The sequence below is a fragment of the Drosophila albomicans genome, chromosome 3 (assembly GCF_009650485.2).
Source record: "Drosophila albomicans strain 15112-1751.03 chromosome 3, ASM965048v2, whole genome shotgun sequence".
In the NCBI taxonomy this organism is placed as follows: Eukaryota; Metazoa; Arthropoda; class Insecta; order Diptera; family Drosophilidae; genus Drosophila; species Drosophila albomicans.
The window spans coordinates 8,835,193-8,858,166 of NC_047629.2; the positions used below are offsets into that span (position 1 = coordinate 8,835,193).

The window sequence follows — 22,974 nt, forward strand, 5'->3', positions numbered from 1 at the left end:
AGTCACCACAGTGCTATGAAATTTGAATAACCACGCAAGCAGTGGTGAATTTGGTATTCTGAATTTTCAAATATGCAGCCACACTCAGTTCTGTTTTTGTTTTCTTGTCGAGCGGTTTGAGGTGGTTCGCGTCGCTTCATTGCGCGGAATTTCCAAATTAATAAATAAACGCATAAATTTATTGAATTGTGGCACCAAAATAAATATTAATGTTTAATTAAATGTGAACATAATCTACTAAAATCTAAGGCAACACAAAAAGCGCACAAACGCGATTAAAGTTACCGAGTTAACAGTAAAGAAAATGGCGGCGTAGCACAAACAATAAGAAACAACAACAACAGCGAAGTCACAACTACGTAAGCAGCGTAGCTTAATAAACTCTTTTTTTTTCTCGGCTGCACAAAAATTAATCTGGTTTTATGTTTTACTTTTATGCGTCGCGCGCGCGCCACTTGTGTCTGTGTGAGAGTGTTTATGTGCTTGTGTGCCTGTAGAAAATGTCATAAAACGTGCAAACAACAACAATAATTGATGCCCTGTTAAAACTTAACATTTGTTTACCTTTTGTGTGTCAACCCAACTTTCGTTGTCGTGCTTTTAATGTGATTGTATTTAGCTGCATACGGAAATTGTTAACTGAAAAGCATAAAGCGTGGAAAATAGCGTTTTCCATCCATTTCACAGGTGTGTATTAATCTTTTTGTTAAATTCGTAATTCTTTAAGCGGCTTTTTGCCGCAAATGTTTTTGTTTTGACGTTTGTGTCCTGTTGCGACGTCGGCGTATGCGTCGGCGCTGACGCTGCCATCTGTCATATTCCTGCTTCTTCTTCTACTTAACTGTTGGCAGGAGCCGACAGCTGTTCTCCAGAGTGGCCATCTGCAGGAAATTGCTTTTTGTTTCGGGATAGACTGCAGCTGCCTCTACCTCTGCTCCATCTGATCTGCTTATGCAATTAATAAACCAACACGTGTCACAGGCCGACAAAGTGTGTTACGCTCGAGCGCCGACGATGCAGACGCGTGCTGCGACGACTCTGCTGCAGACAACAATGGCACTGCGGCAACTCTGGTTGTTGGTGATGATGCTTTGCATAATTTATTCTCGAATGCCGCTTGCTTCTAGTTGTTGCTGTTAGTTAACAAAACGCGTTGCTCGTGGGCAATTAAATGTTTAGGCTGTCATTCATTCTCTTCTCTTCTCTTTTCTGCTCATTATGCCATTGTCTTTTAGCAGCACTTGAGAATTCAAAGCGCGTTTACTTTAGTCTTCTTGTTAAGCTTTGTACTCGTTGTAAGTACTCAGATTGCGCCATAAAGCTCATATAAATCAATAGAAAGCGCAGTGCACACACACACACATGCATATATGTATTTCACACACACACACACACGCACACAAGTTGAGGCTCCATAACTCACTTGCCATAATGGGGAGCGACTCTCGCGTCCGCTCAATATGCAGAGATTTGTGTGGGAATCAAATGACTTGACGTCGACGTCGCTTCGTTGCGTCGCAACGCAACGTAACGCAACAACAACAATAACAACGCATCGGTCCCGAGCCCAAACAGCTCCAATGAAGTGTTAGAATTGTCGTTGAGCGACGATGACATTTCGTATCTTTGAGAGAGCTTAAACTTCAATAGAGAGAGCCAAAGATAGCAATAGAGAGAAAGACAGTGAGAGCCAGAGTGCGCAAACAGGGAAATTTTAATAGAGATGGAGCCTTTTTTGAAGTTTGTGTTCAACTCGTGTGGAGCGCGTGCTCACGCTCTCTTGCTCTCTCTCTCTCTCTATCTTTGTTGGTATTATTGGCTTATGCGGCAAGCAAAGTGGTTGGCTCCCTAGCTAAATGCAAGAGTGTGAGTGTTTTGATTTGTTTGTCTTTTTTGTGGCACATTGCCGCACAGTGGAACCATGAAGATTGTAATTTGTAAGTTGAAGTTTACGCGAATGCTCATTAACATTTTACCTTGAAGCAGTTTAGCTCCAGTTTTACAACTTCCCATGCTAAACACGCTTAAATGCAAATGGCTTACAAACAATACATTTACTTGTTAATTGAACTGACCTCGCAACTGTTATCATACAGATCTTGGGAAAACTAAAAAAAACTAACTTATATCATAGTCATCATAGGTCGATACAATGAAAATGTCACAAAACTTTCGTGAGGTTAAAAAGAGACTTCGATCTTATTTTAATTATGTTTTTTTTTTTCAAAATAATTATTGGGCAAGACTTAACTTAACATTCATCATTTTTGAACGAATTACTAAAACTTAAAAGCTATTATTAAAGTTATTACCGTTCGTGGTGTTTGTACTTTATAGTATAAACTTCATTCAGACGGTCATGACTGATTGAAAATGCCACGAATTGATTAAAAAAAACCTTAACAAAACGAAATAGAGATAGATATTCTCTGAGGAACTTTTCACAGTACATTACCAACCTGTAAATAGGTTTTTGCACCACTGTGCGAGCTTGAATGCATTTCTCTGTGCTTCTGCTCCTTTTGCACACCACACACACTGCTGGGCATACGCACATGTATGTAGACCTCTGTAGCTTTAATCAAAACTCGCGCTGGTTCATTTATTAACTCATTTGCCAGCGACAACAAATTGACATACAATTGTTATTGTTTCAATTGCAGCAAATTGACTTGGACTGTGTGGCAAAAACACACAATTGAAACAGAGCTTCAATTTGCGCGCACTCTCTCTTATAGTCAGACTCGCTCTCTCAGGCGCGCTCTCCCTCTCCCTTTTGTTACTCTCTGGAAACAACTTTAGTAGCGTTCAGCAGGAGGACTCGCAACTTGGACTCGAACTTGAGCCGCGTTTTCAATACGCTTTGACTTGCGGTCGCTGTCGGCTCGTCGTGAACGCGCTCCGCATTCGCCTTTTTTGACTCGTTCTTCGTTTCTTTTAGCAGGCAGCAGCAGCAGCAGCTACTAAGCTAAGCTACCAGCGGCAACTTTTTGCGCTGCCTTTTTTTTCTCATATGCTTTACTTGTTTTTTGGCCAAAGCCAACGCGCTCTTCGTCGTTCGTTTACGTGATTGTGTTGGTGTTAGTGCTGTTGTTACTCGCGCGTTTGTGTGTGTGTGTGTGTGCTTGTATGTGAAAGAAATTTGCACAGAATTTTCCAACGCGTTTTGAATCAAGCAAATCAATCGCAATTTATGTGAAATTTATAAGTTAAGCTTATTTGGATGAAGCTTTCGTGTTTGCCATAAAAATTGCAATAAAAATCAACGTTTTCAAATGGTAATTTACATATTTTTGGCACAGTTGTTGCAAATTCCCAATTCACTCATCTTGTGTGTGTATATGAGTGTGAGTGCGAATGTGTGAGTGTGTGTATGGATATGTTTGTGCGTGTGTGTGTGTGTGCGTAGTAGTAAACGCACTTTGCAAGTGGGAGGCAAATAGTTGAGTACTAAAAAGTTCAATGTGTAAATGCTTCTCTCTCTCTTTACGACCTCCTCCTGTTATTCCCCTTTCTCCTTTCTCGAGATATTCTGCGACTATTACTGTAGTTGGTTGTTGTTCGCTTTTGGTGCTTTGTTCGCATTGCTCGCTTTACAACTTGTTCGCGTTTTTTGACCATAAAGCAGAAGAAGAAGAATTGATGGCCGCTTTTGGAGGTTTGCTGCGCTGCCTCTGCTCTGGCTCTGGCTCTGACTCTGTGTACGTGCTGTCAGCCTTATTTGGTCCGTCTGTCTGTCTGTCTTGCAGACTGTCTTCTTCTTCTGCTGCTGCTTCTTGCACTGTCTAACTGTCTGGTGCCATATGCGCTACGCATTCGTTTTGCATTAACCGTTAACTGCACGTATGTACTGTATGTCTACGCCACTCTGCCTCCCCCCCCCCCTCAACCGCCCCTCGCCCACACTTTTGTCACATCTTCGCTGTGTGCTGCAGTTTACTCCTACGAGCTTTTTATGGGCTCTTGTTTGCTCCGTTCTTGGCGTTGCCAGATGAAACCTGAAACAAAACGCAAAGACAATGCAATAACAACTACAAAGCAATGGCAGCAACAACGACGACGACGACAACAACAACAACTCCCTTTACAGGCAAAACAAGTTTATGCTGCCCGCGGCCATTGTTGTTGTTGTTGTTGTTGCTGTCCTCTCCTTTGCTGTGCAAGATCAACATCTCCAGTTATCGACAGGCAGCGACACCATCTTATTTTGTTGCTGTTGCTGTTGTTGCTGACAAAACACGCTACCAACATTGTACACAACTACAACAACAAGCAGAAGAAAACATAGTCTCACACTGGGGCGTGGCAAAGCGAGCAAAAGGAAAATGTAAGAAAAATGCAACCGAAAAAACGACAAAAAAAAAACTTTTGTCAGTTCTCCCAGCATTTTGGGGAAAGTATAGAAAACTGTCTCATGTCATATGCAAAGCACCCGCAACAAAGATGCATTCCAACAAAATGATGGACCAGCGAGATACTCTGTGGAAGATTTGAAATGAATGAAGTTTCTTTGGAACTTTGTGCAATAAAAATGCAATTTAGCATTATTTTAGATGAGCCGCTTAAAACAATGGCGAAAAATTATGAATAACTACCTTAAAGATATTAAGGAATCAATTGTAAGAAGTCGAAAAATGTCCGTTATAAAAACCTTGCCACCCACTATCATTTAATAAAAATACGCATGCGATTTCGAATGTAAGTTACGAAGATAGCCCGTAACACACACTTTTTAAGTCAACAAATTTATGGCATAGATTTCAATTTTATATAAAAAAAAATCATTCTTTTCGAACTATCAGTACAGTGGATGATTTTAAATTGCATATCTATACTTTTCCAACGATAAAGATTGCAGGCAAAGTAATAAATATAAAATATTTATGACTGTCTTCTAGTTTTTTGTTTTTGGATTGAATAAATTGTAATTATGTTTTAGACTCTGAAAATAAAATATATTTTCTATAAATTAATCTGATAATATTGTTATTAAAGAAGCATCTAATCTTCTAAGAAATAATCCCATAGCATTATTAACAGTTCTCTAAAGACGGTTCCAAATAATGAAAGTATTATATAAATACACCCGTTAGATTGAAGAATATTGTACACTTCATGTATTCTGGGACCATTCAGTATTGTCTTGATAATAATAAATCAATACATTAATTATATGCCAATGCAGACAGCTTTTGGAATGTTTTATAACTATCCATTGATGAAATCTTTATAGGGTATATCACCGAGCCGTTGTCAATAAGTCGTGATGGTAATGAAGTGTTGCCTGGGCGGTCGCTTTATTTATCGGGCTTAATGACACCCACACAACCATAGCGACTTACACACACACACACACAGACATTTTCAGTTAAGCAGCGTTAATAAACATGAGAATGAGACTCGGTTCATTTGATTTCAGCCGCCACCTCCTGACACTCCATTCGGTTCGGTTTGAGGTCCAGGTCCCATGCCAAAGTGTGGCATATGAATCTGGTCATGAAGTGGTTGACAGGCGTATATGGGGAGGCATTTTATCGGGGGTGGCTGGGCAACATCAACTAAGTTGATGTGCTGCCTGGGCTGATAGATTGGCCGTGTTGCCGTTGCCATTTTATTGCGCTCCATTTGGCTGATTACTCATGCCAGTAAACTTTAACGGCGCACAGCGACAACGAGCAATTGTCAGAGAACTAAACGAATTTAAGATATCCTACATTTTCAAAGACATTTCTCTGTATATGTATATATAATTAGGTTGGAGTGAAATCAAAATTTTTTGAACATGAAAGATTATATTATTTTTAAGCATGAAAAATGAATACTGATATGTTTATAACGGTTTAATTATAAGAACACTGCATTGAAAGATTAGAAATGTCTATGAGAATAATAACTTAAATATAATAATATGTCAAATCTATAATGTTATTCATTCTTTCAACCAAAATTTCTTTAATAATTCGATACTTTTGTCTTTAATTCTGTCAATTATAATCTCTTTGAGATTCTTTCCTTTTAATTTAAAGCCTACAATATATGTAGATGACTTACTTGCACATACACCAATTTATTTTCAGCTTATCGTTTTTGAATCTGTCACACTCATTATAGGCATTAGTAGATCGTCTTTAATAGTTTTCTTTCCCCATTTCCTCGTATCGTCTGTCGACGATTTATCTCATAGGGATGTGACCATCTCCTTCGCATAGATATGAAGAGTATCGTGTAAGACATTTCATGGTTCTTATCGCACCCCCTTTCACAGCACTCTAACTTCACAACTAACTCCCAATACTCCCCCAAAGAGAAGCGTATAAACATTGCGGTCCCTTTGTGTTGCTCTGTTTGTATGTGTTTGTGTGTGTGTGTTTAAAGCACTGGTAACCATAATTATTTTTAGTTGCTCAGCGTTTTTGCTGCCGACTTCAAAACCGCAACTCCGCTACATTGTATCAATACATGTCTATCTCTGTTAGTGTGTGTGTGTGTGTCTATCGTGCTGTATGTGTGTGTGTGTGTGTGTGTATGTGACGACAGCGACAATCAATAAATCTTTCAGCCTTTGCTGCCCTTTGTAATAGTTTTGTATTGTGTATTTCTAATAGGAAAACGCCGCCCAAGCGTCCGTTCAATTGCATTTCCAATCAGTTTTTATGTTATGCTACACACAATCACACAATCGCAAACACAACTACGAGCGCATAATCAAGTGTTATTCTTATTATGATTACTCACCACCCACACCACACCCAACTACCACAACAAAAATAACAACTACAAGCATATACATAATATAAGAACAACAGAGACAGAGAGAGAAAAACTGCAATAGTTTTGCATTATCTACGCCAGGGGGCGTCCTGTGTACGCTATGTGTTTGCAATTAAATGCGCAAGCAACAAAAGACAACAGCAAAATGGGTTCATAAAAATGGCCAGTAGACGACAAGACAAAAGCATTCAAAACCGAAAATAAAAAGGAAAGGAATAAAGGATAGATAGAAGCAGAAAATGTTTGCCCAAAATGCAAAGCCGGCCGCACAGTTCAACAACATCTGCAAATGTGCAGCTGGGTGAATGGGGTGAGCGTGTGTATGTGTGTGGGTGACAACAACAGCACAACGATAATAACAATAAAAACAACAACAAATCGCAACCCACATTTGTGCACCGTTCACCGTTTGATATACTACCCTACTACAACTCTGCTCAGTCTCTGCTGCCGCTGCCGCAGCCGCAGCTCATTGTGCGCGCACTCTTTCTCGCTCTCTCACTCACTCTCTCCATTTGGCGTTGGCTCTCCCGTGCCTTCGGCTGCAGTTTTTCGTTAATTTTCGTTTCACGTCGCATACATAAAAATTCATTAAAGACAGTCGACGCGACGACTGTCGACTGTCGACGGGCTTGTAAATGAAATTTACTACTGCCACCGTTTTGCGTGTTGTTTTTCAGCTTTTGCTCTGCTTCTCTTTTGCCTGCATTTTTTACTCCCACACACACACACACACACACACACACACACTCATACGTTATGAAATTTGGCACCTGCTTCTGTCGTATCATTCGTTACTCGCTCAGTGTGTGTGTTAGTGTTCGGCAACCGGCCGGGCATCGAGTACTTTAATCGAACAGGTGGCCGCTGTTGCAGTTCGCTTGTTATCGATAAACGTTATTGCTCTGCTAATCGTTTTGGAATTTAACTGTTTCACTAGAACTGCAAATTAAAGCTTTTTTCTATTATTGTTTCCAAGTATTTTGCGGCTTTGTTCACTCGCTCATGTTAATGACATGCTCCGGCAGAAACGGCCCTGTTCGTGACTTCTGCCAGATTTACGCTAACGCTGCCAACTTCGCCTGCCTGTGCATTTTTGAAGTGTATTATGACGTCGCGCCTAGACAAGTCAGCCCCCAACCCCAAATGCAACCCACAGTCAACGAACTTTGACATCGTCTCTGACTCTCTCTATACCTCTCCTTCTCCTCTCGGTCGGCCTCTCTTCGTTCTAGCTGTCGTCGCCCCTTCGTGTTTGCTTTTGGTTGTGTTTTTGTGAATGAAATTTGTAATACGATGCTACTGCGGCGGGAGCACAGTGGGTCAGTAGCAATCTTTCTAAGATGCACTTTGGGAAAAGGTTGACAAGTCCTTGGTTGGGTTCTATGTATATATTAAATTCTTTGTCCTTACTGACTGACTTTTACGTTATTAGTTAGGAGGCTGGTATATGATGTATAAATACTGATGTTGGTCTTGAATGAATGCCTGAACATCAACGCATAGATCCAAAGATAATAGCTAGGCTTAATTTTTAGCAATCTCTTTAAGACAGTTAGATAAGTCGTTGGGCTTATAATATAAATACAGGAAAATTACTATTGGTCGATCACAAGTTTTGTCCAGCTAACAGGGGTGACCTCCCATGACAACCAAATCCAACGTCGCTCAAAAAGTGCCCTTATAAAATAATGACATTTTCACTATCTACACATTTTTTGTCCTGTATGTCCTAACTAATTAAAGCCTTTCCAAACGGTAAAAGCAAGGAGGCTGACAAAAAAAATAAAGTTTTATATCAAATATAACCGCGGACGATGCTGCGTAGGAAGCTGGAAGTGGATTCTGATAACAAAAACCTTCAACGCTGTATTCCTCTTAAATCAATCTCACCTTGCCAGACAAAGGCACTTTCATTTGAATAAAGACGATGATTCACCTTGTAAACAAAGGCAACAATTTCTTTGTTTATGCATACACTTTAAACAAGCTCACTAATTTTGTGATTTACTCTGCATAATTTTTCTGGAATTGATAATAAATCGATCGGAAATTAAGATAAAATTATGCATATTAATGAATTAATCTAGTTCAGGGTTGCAATCGGTAGTCAAAAGTGTATTTTTATCAATATGTTTCATGTGAAATCCACAAAATTCATTATATTTTAAAATGACGTTTTTCTCAAGTTGCTGCCACTGTGCAACGCTCGTGTTCTGGGGCAGTTTATTGACTTGCCGCAGAGGCGCGCGCGCGCGTAAATAGTGTGACCCTATTTTTAGCTGGAGCAACATAAAAAAAAAAACAAAATAAAAATGTATGCCCAATTATGCAGATTTTCACTGCGCACACACATCTGCTGCACATCTGTTCCCGATTCTCAGTTCCCCTCAAAACAAATATCTAATGCAGTTGCCTCTTATTTGTGTTTGTGTGTTGTTTTTCTTTGCAGGAGTCGCCGCAGCTAATTTGGCCAGCGCGGCCAGCAGAAACAGAGGCGCGAAATGCATCGTTCACTGAAGCCGCACGCATCCACGGCACAAGCTAAGAAGGTACAGCCGCCGACAATACCTGGTGACCCACCGGTGACGCCCTCGTCGCCCCTAGGCCATCATCAGCCAGTGATACCGCTATACAGGCTGAGCGGACCCCTGCGGCACCATCAGCAACAACTACAACATCAACAACAACAGCTTCAACTGGATGATGGCATTTGCAGCATGAGTGGCAGCAGCATTGTCTCATCGCCCTCGCTGGAGGAGGGCGGCTTTAACTTGCCACGCGAGACGAGCGTGGCGCTGCGCATGAAGGATGAGGCAAGCACCGGGGCAGCAGCTGCAGGTGCAGGCTCTGGCAGCAAGCCCCCAGCACAAGCTCCGCTCCCACCCAGCATTGTGGCATGTCCACCGCCCGTATTTTGTGCCACATTGCGCGAACCGCTGACGCATAAGGCAGCGGTCTACTATCATCAGCAGCTGGCGTTGCAAGAGGATCAGGGCATTGATCTGACCCAATCGCCGGGACGTGATTCGCCGGGCTCTTCGTCGGGCTCCGCTGGATCGGGTTCGCGTCATAGCACCGCCAGCCTGGACTCAGGACGCGCGTCCTCCTACTTAACGGGCGTCTCCTCATCGGGTGCATCGATACGCGCTCCGCTTTCGTCGCCACGCTGCAGCTCGGTCAGCTCGTGTTCGATTGGCAGCGTCGATAGGCAGCGGAATGATGAGTTGATTATCGACTGGCTGCTGGAAATGAAACATGAGGAGTACGCTCAACTCTTCATTGCTGCTGGCTACGATTTGCCAACGATTGCGCGCATGACGCCCGAGGATCTCACTGCGATTGGCATCAAGAATCCGCATCATCGTGAACGCATCAAGCAGCGCATCGACAAGCTGCAGGTGCTCGACAATTTGCCACATTTTGTGCCGGTAAGTAAACAACAACAACGCACCCAGCAACCAGCTAGTTCCGCTTTTCGCTTTTCTATCTAATCAGCTAAGCAACTCGTGATATTTGCATAAAGTCAACTTAGTCATACATACATGAATGTGTCTCTGCAGTCTCAGCAATTTGTCAAATTGGCATTAATTATGGCTAGTGGAGGTGAATAGTGCTAGGGATGAACGATGATGAAAATGCTCGTTTTGTATCTAGGGAATATCGAACAAATTACTGGAAGATTGCAACTCAGGAAAAGCTGATAAAATTAATAGCGAGTTAGTTAACTGCTTTAGTAATACTTACTATTTCATGACGTAATTTTGTAGTGTTATAGGATTATTATTATATTTTTGACACATCGATATTTTGTGGTGTTATCGATTGAGGTTTTTATTTAAAATTGTTTAAAAGAATCACCTGATGAATAAGTGGAATCTTAGAGAAAAGAATTGTTTAGAAAGAATGGAATGAACGAAGCCATTAAAAGGAAAACCGTTCCAATGAAACCAACTAAGAAAACTTCAGTCAAGTGATATCAGAATATCCAGTAGACATATTCAATAAAAGCAAAACCGAGTAAAATATAAAAAATTTGTGTACTGAAAATATGCTTAAATATGCCAACAGCTATATTTGGTGCAATGAAATACTTGTACAATAAAAATATACCACTGAATGCAAAATATACGAAGTATAAAATATAGTAATCAATTAAAAGATATAAATATTAAAAAGTTTTCATCGAAAAAGAAGATATGTAAATGGCAAAGCAGTGCGAAGCCGACTTTATGGTTAAAATATACCGAATTGATATACCGAAAGGTATTAAAATACACCAACAGATAGATATATTTGGTATAACGATATATATCCGTTAAAAATATACCATAGATTAGAAAATATGTTAGTAAAAAAAAGTAGTAAGTAAAAGGAATCCTAGACTAAAATGCTTGCATGAGATATTCTTTTAAAATGTGAAACAAGAAAGTAGCAATAAAAAAACTTAATGAGTCTTCATTTAGAATTTAAGTATCGAAGTTGTCTATTATCTAAGATAGTAATCGCACGAATTCAATTATTCAATGAGCAGATAAACAAGTGAAATGTACTAATCAATTCATTTAATACACGATTAGTTACATTTTCAAATTGTCTTTTTCTCCTGTTGCATCTTTAAAGAGCTCTTCTAACCATCATTGAGATTTGCAATCGTTAATTGCTCTTCTCGTGTTGTCGTTATCGGATTGATTAGCGCACTTAAGCTGATTTTCTAAGCCACCATCTGTTAGTTAGCTTAATTAACCGCGACTTAAATATCAGTTGATATACGTTAACGTTATATACTTTGCACGTAAGAAGATCTCGAGTCTCATCTCTAGTTGCTAGCCATGCTATTCCAACTCGTTCGCTTTCTGTGTTTGCTTGATTATTTCTGTATATGTATTTTTTCGCAGCTTATCTTTAAAATATTTCATTAAAAAAGCATTTGCAATCGTGCTGCAAAAACTTGTTTCCCACATACTGAGCCCCACATAAAAAAGCGCCGTCAGCAAGTTGTTGATTTTTTTTTGTTTTATTTTATTGTTAATGAAAGAATTTCGTTTAATATGCGCACATTAATTCCCATCAGCAATTCATTAAACACACTTGGCAACATAAACAGATACCAAACACAAGCATATAAAATAAATAATAAAAAAAACCAAAACCAAAACAATCAAACATAAAACAAAAGGTTCGTAAAGTTCCCTCTCCCTATTTCGCTTTGTCTGTCTGTGACACTTTACTCCATGTTTTTGTGTTGAATTGTGGCGCCATTTCAGGTGACATTTTGTTGAGCTAGTTGGGGCATCAAGATGTAGATCAGCAGAAATGTCGCTTCGAGGTTCTGCCGAGGCTAATTGAGCGACTTAAATCCGGTGATCTTTAGCATTGATCTGACAGACCAAAGTGCTAGTCAAGTGCATGTGCATCGTGTCTTACTTCGATACGATTAATTGCTGGCAAAAGCGCCGTATTTATTAGATTGCAATGCAAATAACATGAGATTACCAGTTTCCACTTAAGTGCAAACAAGTATTCTTAATAACTTTTTACAGACTCCTTCAACATATGCAAATCTTATGCAATTAAGTCAAAGTATATCTTGATTTACTCGCTACTCTTTGCTTTCGCAGAATCTTTCATTACTCATTCGTTTATTGTAGTTTTGCCGATTATCATTCACTTGGCTTAATCTCAATGCTCAACTTTCATCAGAGATACTGTCAATAAACACCACGTGACCCAGACACGCTTTAAAAGAAAATTTGCTTCGTTGTCTTATGCACATAATATTTTATTGTTTTATTTATTTGCCACAATATCCGAAATAAGACGTGACTTGATGAAATGCAAGCTTATATAGTCGCTTATCGATATGCACTTCACGTTCGCCCCAAACAAGCCCTCGACACTCGATACAAGTTTTCCATGTCCAAAAGTGGTGATCAGTCCCTCTTAAAACCCCATTTTAAGAAGTCACTGCGCATTACAACTGAAATATATCAACAAAAATTATAAACGTAATCGTTAAACGTGACATAAAACTTCCATTTAAGTTGTCAAAAGTAACTAGGAATATGCAAAACATTGTACATATACATAAATATATAATATACCCTGTAAGAATCACGATTTTAAGTCCGCAGTATTGATAGGAAAAATAATCAACAATTTTGTGTTGTAGTTGCATTATCGACTTAAGATCTAAGTTAACATTGCCGCTTTAATGTTTGATTTTCATCTAATCTAATCACTTTTGTGATATTCGTATTATCGAACTACTTAATTGATATACATTTGCAATGTTCTCTATAATTTAGACTATCGATTACAATTCTGTGCCAATGTTTCTAGTTTACGTTTTGACCTGCAATCAATTTAGCTTAGCATTGAATTTATAAAATATTTATCGCTGCCATTGTTATAGAAACCAATTTAAATTCTACTTGGTGATTGTATCAAACCGAAACAATCAGCTCAAAATCTCATCGAATGTAATTGCTTCGATAGTAATATGAACAATTGTTATGCAAATTTGCAATCAAAACTATCGATTAAAGACTTAAGTTCTTATTTCTAGCTTACTTTTTGATATGCCATAAATTTAGCTTCGCATTGAAATTATAAAATATTATAGAAAACATTTCAACTACTATTTTTCGATTCAATTAAACCGAAACAATAGGTTTAAGTCTCACAGAATACTGAAATTCCTCAACAAACTATCGATTTGACATTTAAGCTAATATTTCTGCTTACTTTTTGACTTCCCATCAATTTAGCTTAGCATTGAATTTATAAAATATAATTATAGCAACTAATGTGAATTCTATTTGGCAATTCTATTAATCCGAAACAATCGGCTCAAAATCTCATCGAATGGCATTCCTTCGATAGAATTCTTAACAATTGTTATGCAAATTTGCAATCAAAACTATCGATTAAAGATTTGAGTTAATATTTCTAGCTTACTTTTCGATAAAGCTTAGCATTGGAATTATAAAATATTATAGAAATCATTTCAACTACTATTTGCCAATTTAATTAAACCGAAACAACAGTTTAAATCTCACAGAAAACTGAAATTCCTTCGATAGTACTCTCAACAAACTATCGATTTGAGATTTGAGCTAATATTTCTAGCTTACTTTTTGTCATGCCATCAATTTGGGTCAACAATGAAAATATTATAGAAACCAATTTGAATTCTATTTGGTGATTCTATAAAACCGAAACAATCGGCTCAAAATCTCATCGAATGGCATTCCTTCGATATTAATCTCAACAATTGTTATGCACATGATCCGATCATAATTTAATTCTCATGCATTCATCACGGGTTTACTCCAACCCCAACTTGAATTGAAATGACAAATACGTTTCATTGGCCACAATTCCACAATGGACACGCCAACAATAACCTGCAGCTTTCGTTGCATTTGAATTTCGTCTGAATCATTGATTTCGTCAGCTCCTCCAGCAGCAGCAGCAGCAAAAGCAGCAGCAACTCAAGCTTGAACATTCACATTCCCCTCTATCCACCCACCTGAAGCTGTTGTTGTTGTCGTGGGCTGTAAGCTGCCCACCTGCGTCTAATGAATGCGCTTACAAAATGCATGTGTTTCTACTCTCAAACTGAAAATTTAAAACTGAACATATAAATATCATTTATCGCATCGTATCTGTATCTCAAAGTCTCGCTACTCTACTCGTATCTAGCTCAGAAACTCAAATTTGAACCGCATTCCATAGTTACTCGCTCTTAATTGCTTGTTTCAAATTATAACCTGCGGTTAGTTTTCATTTTTCAGCTATGAGATTTGAGTTATCATTAAATCTTTTGTTTTCCATATGAAATGAACACATTTATTCCATATGCCAATATATCTCAAACCGATTTCAAGCTTTGCAATTTTTCAAACTCACAAAATGACCTCAGCTTTTGTTATTTGATTTTTGTTAGCTTGGCTAAAAAATGCGCGATAATTTTTTTTAGTAGTTGTATAGAATTTTTTTTATATATTTGTATATTTTTTTGTTGTGTTTTTATTGTTACGAGTATTTGTTGTTGACGCTGTTTGCCGCGCTTCGTGACTGTTTTCGCAAGTTTGTTATTTTTTTTGCTGTGTCGTTGGTTGAGTTACTCAGTCTTTCGACTCTTATCGCTCTCCAAGCACCCCATTGAGCTACACAGACTTTTGTTGATCTTGAGCGACAACGTCGCCTTGGGTGTGGTTTCAGACTCCAACGCTTTGCCGGAGGGGGAGGTACTTATATCACACTGACAGCTAAGCTGTCTCTATAGAGACCAGAGTCTATATATATACAGTTGATGCTGGGAATATGAAAGTTTTCTGCAATCGCATGCAAATGTGTTAGGGGCAGCCTCATTAGCTGGCATTCTACAAAAAATAAACAAGACAAAATAGTTATATAGACACGTAAACATTTCCCACATCCGAACCCGGCACTTTCTTTATCTGGCGAGCAGCGAAAAAGGAAATAAAGCGAAATACCTCAGAGGCAAAAGCAGAAGCAGAGAGACAGACGCAAAGACAGAGAGAAAAAGGTTATTAAACAACGTCAACAACGATATGTCGTTGCCAATCTCTTGGCGCATTCCCAGTTCCATTCCTTTCCATAAAGCCAAAAACAAAAAACCGCAATCAACCAACGACCTTGACGTTGTTGTTGTCGTTGTTGTTGCTGCTGTTATTATTTTTGTAGCCGTTATTAGACACTCTCAAATGGTATTTAGTTTTCGGCCTGACGTACTCTAATGTTTTTAGCTAAAGTATATACTCTTTTTTCCTCTCTCTGTTTCGTTGGGTACGTAGAAAAAAACCAGTTTTTGTTTCGAGTTTTTTGTTTTCTTTTGGTCGCATTTATGGTGACCATCGACGTTGTCGACGCCGTTGTTGTTGTTGTTGTTGTTGCTGTTGATGTTAGCTGTTGCTGCTGCTGTGCGGATCTGTTGGTGTCATACCATATGCTACCTGCTAATGAGCTTTAAAGTAGAAAACAAAATATATATATACGCGGATAATTGTATACCGCCCGAATGACGTTAAATAAATATTTCTTTTTTCGATTTTATGGAAAATACGGCGTGGCTAGTCAAGTTAAGTTATGCTCTCTACAAACATCAAATGATTAGCATCTTCGGATTGCGATTGAAGCGTTATTGTAAGTTTGCTTTACAGTCTCAAGATTACCAACTGCAGTAGTTTATTTAGGCCTATGCAGTCGCTGAAGCTAAGTCGCGAGAGTTGTGAAATATTACTCTAGGATGGGATAATAATATAGGAAATCTATGATGGGATAATAATATAAGAAATGTACGAGAACTGAATTGGGCAATTTTTAACTATGAAAGTACAACTGCGTTAAAACTCTAAATTATAATACTATTCAAAAACAATTGAAGCTATATGTTAGTATTTGTAATGTGGAGACTTTTAACGAGAATTTTTTTATGTATAATAGTATTAAAAATGTATATCTATAAGGAATAAATTTGCGCTGCTTAACTGCTGTTTAACTAAAATTCCTAATATGCATGTGGTTTTCAGAAGGATTGTGAAATAAATACAACTGCGTAAATTATTTAAAATAAACTGCGGTTTTTTAACTGCGGTCTCTAGAAGGATTGTGAAATAAATATAACTGCGTAAAACCTCTAAATTATAATATTATTCAAAAACAATTGAAGCTATAATATTGAAAACGTGAAGACTTTTCCCATTAAAAGTTATTCATGTAGAATGGTCTTCACAATTTTCCTCTATGAAAAGTGAATTGGACATTATACTATTTTAGAAGGATTGTGAACTTATAATATTTTTTAATTAATTATAATACTATTCAAATACAAATACAGCTATAGTATTGGAAATGTGGAGACTTTTAATAGAAAGTTATTCATGTAGAATAGCCTTAAAAATGTAGATCTATGAAGAATGAATTGGAAAGTTTTTAACTAAAATACATACTGTTATAAAATGTATGCGGTTCTAAAAAGAACTTTGAAATAAATACAACTGCGTAAAAGATTTTAATTAAAATGCTAATCAACATTGTTTTTAAATTGCGGTTTCCAGAAAGATTATTAAATAAATAAAACTGCGCTAACCATATAAATTACTTCAGAAAGTACAGTAGTTACTACAATAGAATATTAACATTATTAAAACAATAAAATATACTAATGGCAATTGGAGTAATCTTGTCAAACGTTCAGTGAAAACTTTTCCAAAGTAAATGGTGAAAATGCAAGTGGGAGTTATATAAATTAGAATTTCTCATGATATTTTACAAAGTAATGTAGACAATGTAGAAATTAATGTAGACAAATGGTTCAGAGTGAGACTTATATAGCTAAATTCTCCACCTTAAAGATGTCGTTTTAGAAAGACTTTGAGATATTTAAGTAAACTTCATAGAATAAACAATGTAAAATAGAAAAAGAATATAACGCAATATGCGAATATATTTGTAATTAAGCCAAGAACACTTTTAATAAAGTGATAATTTGTGTAGAAAAATTCCATTAAATGGTAGCGTCCTTGAAAAGTCTCCACAGCCCATGCAAAATCACGCACAAGTGAGTGATCGAGAGAGGGACAGAGATAGAGAGACACAGAAGGAGAGTGAGTGGTGTAACAGCATCCACATCGACATATGTACATACATACATACATACATATGCACAATATTCACACACGCTTAATTAAATAGAAATCAACGGCAATTTAGACGGCTAGCAAAAGAGCAATCGCTTCAAAAGTTATTAACACGTCACACGAAAAACAAGAAGGAAAAAATGTTGATGATTTTTGACTGCGTATGTGAGAGTCTGTCTATGTGTGTGTGTGTGTGTGTGTGTAAGTGTGAGTGTGGAGACTTTGGCTACCGTTTAATGGCAGACAGCAGCACAGCAGTTACAACAGCAACAACAACGACGACGTCGACAACGAGTTTTGTGTCTCTTTACTCGTTTCTTTATGTTTGTGCTTTGACGCGATTTATGTCATATCTTATCAATTACAACTGATTAGAGCTGCGACGAGCTCATCATCAGACATCGAGAGTGCGAGAGAGAGTGAGACAAATGCAATGCCCAGTGTAACCAGCAAAACTAAACACAATTCCCTAGCTAAGCCCCTCAGGCCTTCTCTCTTGTCTGCCCCTTCTCCTCAGTCTGCAGAGAACAGAGATTGGAATGGGATCTGGTATCAGCTTTGGCCTGGAATTAGTTCATGGACAATTTGTTGCTTGGCTGCTCCCGCTGATGGGGTTGGCTTTAATCAAATGCGATTAGCTGTCACACAGACAGAGACACACAGACATACAGATTGAGTTTACAACTAATTCGAATATTTATTTCTATATTTGTTTGCAGGGCTCCATTGAGGAGTGGCTGCAGCTGTTGCGTCTGGAGGAATACATTCAGCCGCTGCTCGAACAGAACTACAAAACGGTGCGCGATGTCACCCAAGTGACTTGGGAGGATCTCGAGGACATTGGCATCGTTAAGCTGGGACATCAAAAGAAGATTCTGCTTGCCATCAAGCGGGTCAAAGACATCATCAGCGGCAAATGGAATCCGGGTGGTGCCAATGCCTATCAGCAACAGGTGAGAATCGTCTGGCAATAGTTGTTATAAATCACACTTATAGATAAATGTTAGATCATTAATTAAATCATGGAATAATACGCGCTGTTATGGAGGCGTCTTAGATAAACAATTCGATTCGAACTTTAGAGTGTTATCTGACGTATTTTTTGAGGGCGCGTCTTCAAACGGAAAGTTTTAAACGTTTTTTAACTTTGTGTGATATTTTCAATTGTTTTACTTATTTGTTCAAGTGCAAAGACTAAAGTGTAGAGTTTAATTTCACTTTATTTGTAAAAAATATTTATGAAGTTCTTCGAATTCCATTTTATTTGTTCTTGTGGGATGTAAAATTATTAAGTTTTACTATGCACTTGTAAACTTAATTTTATGTTTTATTTACTTTTCTTAAGTAACTTTGACAATCATTAAAAAATTCGATTGATTTTTGCTATATTTATTCTGCAATTATTCAATTATATTTATTTCGCTTAAATAAACTGGTTTCAAATAGTATAAATTTCCCCTATAAAAAGTTTTTTTTGTTTTTTTATTCGCCAAAATTGGTTTCTTATGCATTATCGTTTTAATTGTAATGACGGATTTAATAATTTTTTAATGAAATGTAATAGATATGTATTCATTTTCACATTCCATATTCAATCTTTAGTTGTTTCACTTTATTTCAATTTTTTTTTTAATTTATAATTTTTTTTAAATACGTAATTTGTTTCTATACTTTAACGCATTAATTAAAATAGCAAATTAGATTCAATTTTAATTTTTTTATAATAAAATGTTATGTATTAGTTTTAAAAAATATATCCTATTCCAAAGTTTCAAAGTTTCCCATAGTGTGAAATTTGTTTTCCATCTAGGTTTAATAATTTAATCAATTAAATTTCATGCATTACTTTCAAAAAAATATTTTATTGTAATTGTAGTCACTATTATTGTTTTGTAGTTACTCAATTTAATTTCATAATATTTAATAATATATTATAATATTCTTTGCAATAATTTCTAATACTTAAGTTTCTTATAATTAAGTTTAAATTGTGATTCTTATTCATATCGTTTCGTTAACTTCTTTAAAATTGATCAAATTTGATTATTTAATATTATAATATTCCTTACACTTATTTATAATTCTCTTAAATGTGAAATTTGTTTCTTATTCTTAATTATAAACAGTTACTCACATTCATTTGATTTCTTTATCTTCTATAAAATTTTTCTAATCTGTTTATTTACTCAATTTAATTTCATAAAATTTTATGATATATCTTGCAATCATGTGTACTACAGAAGTTTAAATTGTGATTCATATTCATTTTGTTTCGTTATCTTAAAAATTTATCTAATTTGATTATTTACTCAACTTAATTTTATAATATTCCTGGCAAATATTTCTAATTCTCATATATAAGAAATATTTTTCTTATACTTAAGTTTAAATAGTGACTCACATTCATTTTAGTTCGTCACCTTCTATAAAATTGTTTTAATCTTTTATTTAATCAATTTAATTGTATATTATTTTATATTCCTTGCCATTATTTCTAATTCTCGTATATATAAAATTTGTTTCTTATACTTAAGTTTAAAAAGTGGTTCGCATTCGTTTGATTTCGTTGCCTTTTTTCTTTATAATTTTTCTAATTTGATTATTTATATTCTCTCTCTGTTTACTTTCATCATAATTTGATTAATGGACTGACCCCGTTAGGAGTACCAACGGAAGCCCTGGCAATTCAATGTCCCCATACCGAGTACGCCATCTTGTGGCTGGGACTACACCAAGATCTATGCGACGAGCAATGTGAACCCGACGACGTCGTCATCATCGTCGACATCGTCGTTGGCCAATGGTCACAGCGGTGGCCTCTCGGTTGCCAGCGGGGGGGATGCCTATTACTGCACGGGCAGCAATCACGAGTGTTGCAACGGCAACGATGTGGTGCTCATTAAGGTGGGTGCTCTCTTCTCTTCTTCTTCTTCGGTCGTTCTCTGAATGGTGCTCGACAAATGTCAGTTGTGTTGTCAGTAGTCTGCAGTCGTCCTTGAACTTTAAGTGCTACATGCCAGATGCCACATGCCACACTCGGTAATACTAATGCAAACACTCTTTGCTGCGTTGTCTATTGCAGGTGCGACAGCCGCGTGGCAAGAGCCTGGAATCGCTGGAGGATATTCATGACAACAGCACGCGCAGCCATTTGACCTTTAGCCATTACACGACCACGGACTACGGACACTTTGGGCCGCCAACGACAGCGGCCGCAGCAGCAGCGATGGCAGCCGCTGCCACACTGCAACAGCAGCAACATCACCAACTACTGCAGCAACAGCAACAACAACAGCAGCAGCAACAGGCGGCAACAGCACGATTGTTGGGCAACAATGCGGCAGCAGCGATGGCTTGGCGGCGTTCCTACGACGATGGCGACATAACACCCACCAACGATGCCACACGCGAGCTGCTCTATGAAGAGGGCGGCGGCACGTTGCCACGCCAGCAGCGGGGCATACTTCAACGAGCCGTGCTGAACACGATGCCGCCACTGGAGCATCATCACTATATGAATGCGGCGGCGGCGGCGGAGTATGTGACAGCCGGAGGTGCAGACAGTGCAGCAGTAAGTCCGTTTTAAGTTGCTGCTCGAGTCTAGTCTTCTAATTGCAACTACTTTTTCTCTCTGTAGGCCTACTTAAGCGGCAGTCCATTGGCGGGCAAGAAGATTGCGCCAGAGCCGCCGCGACGTCATTGCAGCATACGCAACTCGCGTCAGTTGAGTGTGGAGACAACGCCACAAGGAGCAACCGGAGTTGGAGCGAGCAATCAACAGCAGCAGCAACAACAGCAGCCCATGTTCTATGGTCACACAGCACCGCATTGGCAGCAACATCAAGCGACTGGTGGGAACTCTCAGCAACAACAGCAGCAGCAACCAATCTATGCCAACTATGCGACCATTCAGCAGACAACGGCGGAGATACACTGCGAGAAGTATCACGACAACAAGTCGAATTCCAGCATCGATTCGATCGACACGATACCGTTTGCCAATGAGAACACTGGCACCATCAAGCAGCGTCTGCTCAATCGTCAGGAGCTGCAAGCTGGCGGCAATGCGGCATCATCAGCAGCCGCTGGAGCAGCTGGTGGACATCATGCGGCCGGAACGCACTTGCACTCCTCCAGCTCCAGTTCCAGCTCGTCGTCAACGAACACCATTGCCAATATTGCGCACTCGTTTCACTCGCTGAAATCTTCCAGTTCGCTGCATGACGCCACGCTCGCTCGCAGCGACAGCATGAACAGCACAGCGAGCGCCGGCAGCAGCGCCCTCCACTTGCGTTCGCCCACTTTGGATGTGGCCAGCAACAGTGGCAGTGGCAACATCAGTTGTAGCGGCATTGAGCCAGCAGCATCTCCTGATGCAGCCACTGCGGTTGCTCCTGCCGTGCCCGTGACGACAGTGCCGCCAAAAGTATCTGTCAATGTCCTCAACGACATCGGCAACATGCTGGCAAACTTAACTGACGAGCTGGACGCCATGCTCGAGGAGGAGAAGCGTGTGGGTCTCAACATTGACAGCGAGTAGACTCGCAACAATAACAACAACAATAACAATAATCCGAAAGCAAAGTTTCCTTAAGGTGAACACACAACTCCCAAAACTCTCGTCGTATCAGAGTAACGAGAATGAATGAATTCACGTAGTGTAGCTGAATTTTTTTTGTAATTTGTAGTCCCGTGTGTAGTCGACAAATTCTTGGTTTTCAGCCATCGTCACATTTGAGTTTGGTTTTTTCTATGTTTTAACAATAATTTTTGATTTGGAAATAAGAGCAAAGTTTGCAATTTAGAGCAACATTCGTTGACTCTTTCTACTAATTTATGTTAGCTGTGGTAGTATCAAAAATGATTGAATATGAATGTTGCATTTAATGAACCTACCTAAATTATTAATAATATAAACCATTGTGTAATTTATCAAACATTCCAAAATTCTGCTCTACACGTTGCTTGATACTACCCCCGGGCTATAGCTGAATAAGTTCTTTTGTTAATATGTATTACGACATGGCCAGTTTTATTAATTATGATTATGATTACGATATTCGCATACACAGCATTTGAAGTGTGTATAATAAACATGTAACTTGAACAACTACAACAGAAAAGCTTTTGAAACACGTATACTTTTGTACTTTCCCTAGAAAACCGAACAGAAAAAAAAGAACAAGAAAAATGAAGAATAAAAATATCTAAGCAAATTATGAAAATTAAGCGCTAATTGCAAATGGCAAGTATGCAACAATTGCATAGTTAATATATAGCATAAAATATATATATATATGATGTATACATATAATAAATATTTAAACGACAAAATCATTTATATGGCAAGTATTTAGTGGTTTGATACTATACGACAAAACAAAGCATACATTTATAAACAGAAACAAAAGACGCACAGAAACCGAAAACACAAAAAGTTAAACTACAAAGTAAAAACATTTCTACTACAAAAATGAGCTACAAATTGCATTTTTACAGGCTTTTTAGTTATTAAACAATTGTATTTCCGTTT

At 38.1% G+C, this 22,974-nt stretch overlaps 1 protein-coding gene and 1 long non-coding RNA gene across 4 annotated transcripts; one reads left to right on the top strand and one right to left on the bottom strand.

Annotated features, from left to right (window-relative positions):
* Positions 1-92: 92 nt before the first annotated feature.
* On the top strand, positions 93-22,884 carry LOC117571548 (uncharacterized). Of its 3 annotated transcripts, none has more exons than XM_034253750.2 (6): positions 96-687; positions 9,224-10,202; positions 18,161-18,394; positions 20,103-20,345; positions 20,524-21,012; positions 21,079-22,884. In XM_034253750.2, the coding sequence occupies exons 2-6, from the start codon at positions 9,276-9,278 to the stop codon at positions 21,979-21,981; spliced, it is 2,796 nt and encodes a 931-aa protein (XP_034109641.1). In that variant the 5' UTR covers positions 96-687; positions 9,224-9,275; the 3' UTR covers positions 21,982-22,884. The 3 variants fall into 3 exon arrangements, with proteins under 3 accessions (XP_034109643.1, XP_034109641.1, XP_034109642.1); XM_034253751.2 differs by lacking the exon at positions 96-687 and adding an exon at positions 2,890-3,278; XM_034253752.2 differs by lacking the exon at positions 20,103-20,345 and having other exon boundaries at positions 93-687.
* LOC127565649 (uncharacterized) lies at positions 10,160-10,616 on the bottom strand. The gene is made up of 3 exons (XR_007954978.1): positions 10,519-10,616; positions 10,317-10,424; positions 10,160-10,269 (listed from the first exon to the last, which is right to left on the bottom strand). It is a non-coding gene; the product is annotated as an uncharacterized LOC127565649 (long non-coding RNA).
* Positions 22,885-22,974: the final 90 nt, after the last annotated feature.

Coding starts and splice junctions, on each gene's coding strand:
- LOC117571548 (XM_034253750.2), top strand. CDS start 9,276: ATGCATCGTTCACTGAAGCCGCACGCATCCACGGCACAAGCTAAGAAG. Junction 10,203..18,160: donor ATTTGCCACATTTTGTGCCG/GTAAGTAAACAA, acceptor ATTTGTTTGCAG/GGCTCCATTGAGGAGTGGCT. Junction 21,013..21,078: donor GAGGTGCAGACAGTGCAGCA/GTAAGTCCGTTT, acceptor TTCTCTCTGTAG/GCCTACTTAAGCGGCAGTCC.